This window comes from Alligator sinensis, unplaced genomic scaffold, assembly GCF_000455745.1.
Source record: "Alligator sinensis unplaced genomic scaffold, ASM45574v1 scaffold686_1, whole genome shotgun sequence".
Classification (NCBI taxonomy): Eukaryota; Metazoa; Chordata; order Crocodylia; family Alligatoridae; genus Alligator; species Alligator sinensis.
Genome location: NW_005842760.1, coordinates 738012 through 744321, shown reverse-complemented (window position 1 = coordinate 744321; position 6310 = coordinate 738012). Strand labels below are relative to the sequence as shown.

Below are 6310 nucleotides of genomic sequence, written 5' to 3'. Positions count from 1 at the left end.
TTCAGCAGCCCATGCACCCATTTCTCCAGTGTGGACACGCACTTACTATCAGTAAGTTTTGCTGTTTTGTGCTCTGGCAGACTGGGCTAAAGGCGGCTCCACGATCAGAAACATGGGGGTGCTCTTCCATCAGCTGAAGCAGCAGTACAGCATCATCCATTACATCTACCAGAACATGCTGGGTGGCTCTATCCGGCCACAACTCAGACAGGTGAGGGTTTCTTCTTCCTATCCCCCTGAATAGCTGAGCTCCCTACAGAGTTTATGTTAAAAACAAAAATAAAAGCCTAACCTTTAAAACATATGGGTATGTCAGACCCCCTTCCCCTTCTATCCAGGCTCATGGTTTCCAGGCCTGTCATATGACTCAACTTTTACACTGGTGTGCTGATAAAGTCTGATGTATTCCTGCTTTTCCCCAGAGACCATGCCAAATAAAGCTGCTAAGATAATTTTCCTTGTTTGTTGATTCTGCCATTTCATTCCCACTTTTTCATCTCCCTAATTCTCTGCTTTCTTGCATTAAGATTAAACTGCTTGTTGTAGCATTTAAGACCCTGCACAATGCTCTTTCCTTGTACCGATCTGACCTAGTCCCTTATCTCCTACCTCCTACCTGTGGTGCTCTGCTAACAGTGCCAGCCTCAATATCCACTTCTCTCGCAACCATTTCTACATGTTGTTCCCTGTGTCTCTGAGGCAAGTAATGCCCTTTCTAAAAGCAGTTTTGGAGGCCCAATTCTGCCCTTGTTCAATCTTTATTTAAGGATTAACTTTATCATGACCACAAGGTGTGAATCAACTAAGACAGTTTCATTTTCTATGTTTAGGTAGTTTTAAGTATTTTTCATTAAAAATAGTTTAATCTGTGTCTACCTGATTTGTCATTTTCTGCCTTTTCTCACCCACTCTTTTGTTATCCTTTTGTTCTGCTGTGTCATTTAGAACAATAAACTTTGGAAAAAGGACCATGTATTTAGGTCTTTAGATAATGCTTAACACTTCAGGTGCTCAGTGAATAAATCCTGGAAGAATGTGTGGTTGCTGGGATTTTCTTCCTATAGGGAAAGCTTATTAATGTGATGATAGATTCATAGGGTAGGAACAGACATGAAGGGTCATCTTGTCCAGTTTCCATGATTCTAGTAAACATTGCTTCTTCCCTAGTCCAAGGACCCTGGCTCCTTTTACAGTGTTTAGAGAGTGATTTCTCACCACTTTTGTCATCAGCTGTGTGAGTAGTTGCAGTTGGAATACTTTTGTTTTGTGAAGGGTCTGTCTCCCCACAGGTTTTGTGCTCCCACCTACTGATCATCTAACTCTGAAGATGGAAATAGTGTCTTTGTAGGAGGCCACTACCCTGGGGGTAACTATTCACACTGTACAGATCAAGAATGGAATCTGGACCTGCCTTTTGCTACCAGATTGATTTACATTTATTCTGCAAGATGGGGCACACAGTGAGTCTGCTGGTTTGCCCACTCAGCTGTGAACTTGGGTGTGTTTGAAAGCAAGCAGAGTGCTCATTTTCTCCTTGGCGTTACTGGAGATCAGTTTTACTGTGTCAGTTCCCTAAGAAGAATGTGTCGTTGGCAGTGTGTACAAGGTCTGTTGGTGCCTTTTAAATAGGTTCTGATATTTCAGGCTCTTTAAAGACCCCAGTCTCTTATTGTCTTTGAAACAGTGTCTCCAGCTGCCCTTCCTGCGTTCTCTCACCTCATACCGCCCCTTCCGAACAGCAAGCCCCTTTGACAGGAGAGTGACATGTCTGGAATGGCATCCAACGCACCCCAGTACTGTGGCTGTGGGCTCCAAAGGTGGAGATATCATTCTTTGGGACTACGAAGTACTTAACAAAACCTGCTTCATAAAGGGGGTAAGTCACTTGGTGTGTGGGATGGGCATGGGGGTAGCCTGGAATAGCCCTGAGTGCTGCAGGTCAGATTGAGGTGCACTGTTTGAATTACCCAGACCAAGACTGGATGGGTGTGTGTACTGCAGAACTGGACTGAGATGCTACCTCAGAACTGTGTGAGGCCCAGGACTGGGTTAGCACGGGGAGGCTGCAGGTCAGACGGGGGTGTGTAGAGTTGGTGGAGAAGTTTCCCCACACTCTGTGGTTGAGGGGTGGGAGGATGAATCTCACAGTGGTAAGACATGAGTGAAATAAACAAGAATGTCTTTCTAAGAAATAAATTCTTAAGAAGGATGCAGTGGGGGCTTACTGATTTTAGACTTGAACTTTCTCCTCTTCACCTCTTAGTCTGTGTCAGGTGAGGAAATACCTTGTTGAGTAGGTAAAAGGAGAGTCCATTCATCTGAAGTGAGAGAGTGAAGAGCAATGAATGAGGCCTTGTGGCTCTGAGGGTTTTGCATGCCCATCATCCCATTCCCTGGACCTGCCAATTCCTGGTCCTATGAGGGTTCAAATTTGTATTGTTGGCTCATTTCCTCTTCAGGTTAATAAATGGATAGGGGGTTGGGGTAAGAGGATTTTGCTGTAAAGATCCCCAAGTCTCCTTCCTGGTTGCCTTGTGCTCCTTTGGGGAAAGTATGGTGACTGCCATTCAGGGATCATGTTGCCCTAGAACTGGAGGAGTTGCAGTCCTCTCCCCAGTTAGTTCATCAGCTCAGCCAACCATTTGGCTTATAAGGATGACACTTGCCTTCCTTTCTCAAGGGGTCATGGCTTGTGTCATAGTCAGTGGTGAGGACAAAGTGGTGAATGTGAAGTGGAAGAAGGGACTTTCCTCCTTCCTCATCACTCACTTGTGTTCATCCCCTTCATTGTAGATGGGAGCTGGAGGGGCCATCACAGGAATGAAGTTTAACCCTTTTAACCCTAGTCAGCTGTACACATCGTCAATTGCCGGCACTACCACCCTGCAGGATTTTAATGGCAGTACGCTCCGGGTCTTCACCAGCACCGAGGACTGGGAGTAAGAAACATGGCAATTTTCTGGGCCTCTGCATCCTGCTGGTAGGGTAGCACAGAGAGGGAGCTTTATTTGTCTCTGGAACATGAGAGCTAGGCTCTGCTCTTCCCTACATTCGCATCTTTTGTTGAATTCTGGAGTCGGTCTGTTTTGGGAGCTTCTTTCCTCTTGTTTTCCCTGTGCAGGTGTAGGGGAAAGGGATTGAATACTGACCTCTTTTTCCCCATCCAGGTGAAGGAGTGATCTTTCACACTTGCTTTTTCCTGTTCTTCTGGGGGTACCAGTGGAACTCTTCAGGCTTATATCTTTACACCTACCATATTCTGTGCAGCAGGCACATAGAATTGGAAGGTGTCACAGGGTCACCAAGTCCAGATCCCTGTGTTTCCAAAAGGATGCACAGGAATATCAACTCTGACATCACCCTCGCCCTGGTGACCTGACCTCTCTGAAGAGCCCTCTGAGGAGTTCCTTTAATATTACTGCAAACCCTGTTGGCTTGGGAAGTTAGACATTACTAGAAATGGGCCCAGTGTCAGCACACCCATCCCCTTTTACCCTCTCTGTTTTCTTTCCCTGCCTACTTCCTTCCAGTAGCATGTGACCCAGCCAGTTCTCAAAGTGGCTATTCCAGCTGCAGCCCTCCTTAGGGAAGGGTGTGGGGCTGCACTGCAGAGGTCCACTGATACTTCTTCATGCTGGAGCCCAGATTCAGTGCGCAGCTGCGTCTCTCTGTGGATTTGATGGACATGACATGGGCCTTTTATCCCACTATCAAATCTGTTGTGGATCAAGGTGATGATGACTGGGTCTGAAGGGGATGCTTCTTCCAGATGTCATTACTCTGAGGCAAACTGGGGCCTATTGAGGGCTTCTGCACTGATTTCTTGAAAGTTAGTATTGAAGCGCAGTACTTGGTACAAAAGTGGCTTTGTGAGCAGCTGATGAACCACAGTGGAGTCCCAAGGGGTTTGTATCTCCCAGTTAGCACCTTTCGCTTTTCTCTTTTCCTCTGTTTTGTGTGTAGGGATTAAACCTGTTGGCTCAATAGAGAAGGGCTGGGGGGGGTGAGTTCTGGAGGACAATTTCAGTTCCATGCAGTTAGTAGTAGGGGTTTCTCCCTGCAAAGCTGTCATCATCCCTGCTGCTGACACCTTGGGAAAGACCAGCCATGATGCACTAGACACAGCTGCAAGGGGTGTTAAGGCAAAGACAGTGAAGGAAAAGCCTGGTGCACAGCCGCTGTGGGGTGTCTTCTGGTTCTGCACGGAATATTTCTTGTGATCCTGACCTCCTAGGTATAGGTGAGTCCTAAGTGTAGTTATCAAAGCTATGCCTTGTGATTGGAAGCAGGAGAAGCAGTGCTACTGAAAGGAATAGGCCTTGTTTGGGAAGATGGCTATGTCGATTTTGCAGGTCCAGAGTGTGTATACTCTCAGATCAGGACCAGGCTATATAGATCTTCAGTGCTGCACCTGTTGGAAAACAAACTCCATGAAATTGGTATGTTTCACTTAAGGAGCAGAGAGCTCTGTTCCAGATGATCAGTCTTTTACTGTGATCCTCCCTTCTCCAGGAACCTTTGTGCCCCTTGTTTTGTCTATGTGTTCCAGAAGGAGCCAGGAAACTCTCTTGGAAGCATTAAGTTTGGGCCCTTTGAGGTAGTAAAGCTTTATGTGGTATCAGAGGATAACACCTTAAGTCTGCAAGACAAGGAAGGCAGAATGGCACAGGGGATCTCCTGTGCCCTGGTTTGTGGCCATGAGTACCATGACATTTGGTGAGAAGGGCTGGGTTGTCCCTCAGTTCCTTTGTATTGACACTGCAGTCCCTCTCTTGCTCTTTGAGAGCCTGGATATACATATACTGGGGGATGGGGAGTGATTGATTAGGCTGCAGTACTGCAGAAAAGGACTTGGGGGGTTGCAGTAGACCAGAAGCTGAATATGAGTCAACAGTGTGCTCTTGTTTTAAAAAAAGCCAGCATCCTGGGTTGTATTAGCAGGAGTGTCACTTGCAAATCAAGGACTGTGATTCTCCCACTCTGTTCAGCACTGGTGAGGCCTCACCTGGAATATGGTGTCTAGTTTTGAGCCCCACACTTCAAGAAGGATGTGGACAGATTGGAAAAAGTTCAGTGCAGAGCAACAAAAATGTTTAGGGGCCTGGGAAGCAAGACGTATAAGGAAAGGCTAAAAGAATTCAGGTTGTTTAGTTTGGAGAAGAGAAGACTGAGAGGGGATTTTATAAGTCTTCAAATCCTTGATGGGTGATTATAGAGAGGATGGAGATGGGCTTTTCTCTGTAGCCATAGGATTAGGATTTGGAGTGCTGGCCTTGAGCTGCAGCATAGATTGAAGATTAGGAGGAACTTTCCGACTATGAGGGCAGTCAGACTTTGGAATTGGCTACCTAGAAGAGCTGTGGAATCTTCACCCCTGGAGATTTTCAAGAGCAGGTTGGACAGATACTTGACTGGGATGGTTTAGTCAGGGATGATCATACCTTGAGCACGGGCTCAACTACATGACCTTGTGAGATACCTTCCAGCCCTGCTTTCCTATGCTTCTATGATGCAAAAAAAAGAGTTAAGTTACCAGTTGTTCTCAACCTTTTTGGACTCAAAAAGGTCTGAAATGGTATAACAGGCACCCCTTGTTACACTCAAGACATCCCTCAGAAAATGTCAGCTTAGTTTTCACTCTTTTTGACTGCAGAAAAAGAGCAGTCTTTCTGTTGCAAATAACTCAGAAAGATCACAACAGGGCAAGATGTGTAGTATAAGCATCTTCTGCAGGTGAAGTTTTGAAAACTAGTTGTCAGATGCTAAATAATTCACTCGTATTCCTAATCAGTATAGCTTGAGTTCAGGAACCTGGCCCCCAGGCATCTGTCTAATAAGACTGTGTTCAGTTCCTGGAATGCTAAAATGGAAGCAAATTAAGATGGAAAGTTTTCAGCCCAGAATCTCTGCAGCTCCTTTACCCCTTTGTGGGGGAATCTCATTTTAAACCATTTCTGCACATGATAAATGCCCTACATATAGTCCTGATCTTTCCCAAGCTGTGTCTATATGCAGGTGCCAAGTGACCATACAGTTTCAGCTACATCCCACTACCACAGCACATTACCCATCCTCTTAAGGTTACTTGGCAGAAATGGTACACATAGTTTCATAGTATCTAGGGCCAGGAGGGACCTGAACAGATCATCTAGCCTGCCCCCCTGCCACAGGCAGGAATGAATGCTGGGTTCACAAGACCCCAGACAGGTGATCATCCAACCTCCTCTTGAATTTGCCCAAGGTAGGGGCGAGGACCACTTCCCTGGGAAGTTGGTTCCAGATTTTGGCCACCCTAACTGTAAAATATTGC

General features: G+C 46.0%; 1 protein-coding gene across 3 annotated transcripts in view; it reads left to right on the top strand.

The window, feature by feature from the left end:
• Positions 1–6310, top strand: part of DDB2 (damage specific DNA binding protein 2) — a 28733-nt gene that overhangs the window by 12502 nt on the left and 9921 nt on the right. For all 3 annotated transcript variants that reach the window (XM_025216671.1, XM_006034662.3, XM_025216672.1), the window contains exons 4-6: positions 81–211; positions 1685–1876; positions 2794–2939. In XM_025216671.1, the coding sequence (XP_025072456.1) occupies positions 81–211; positions 1685–1876; positions 2794–2939 (469 nt within the window). The remainder of the gene's footprint in view (positions 1–80; positions 212–1684; positions 1877–2793; positions 2940–6310) is intronic.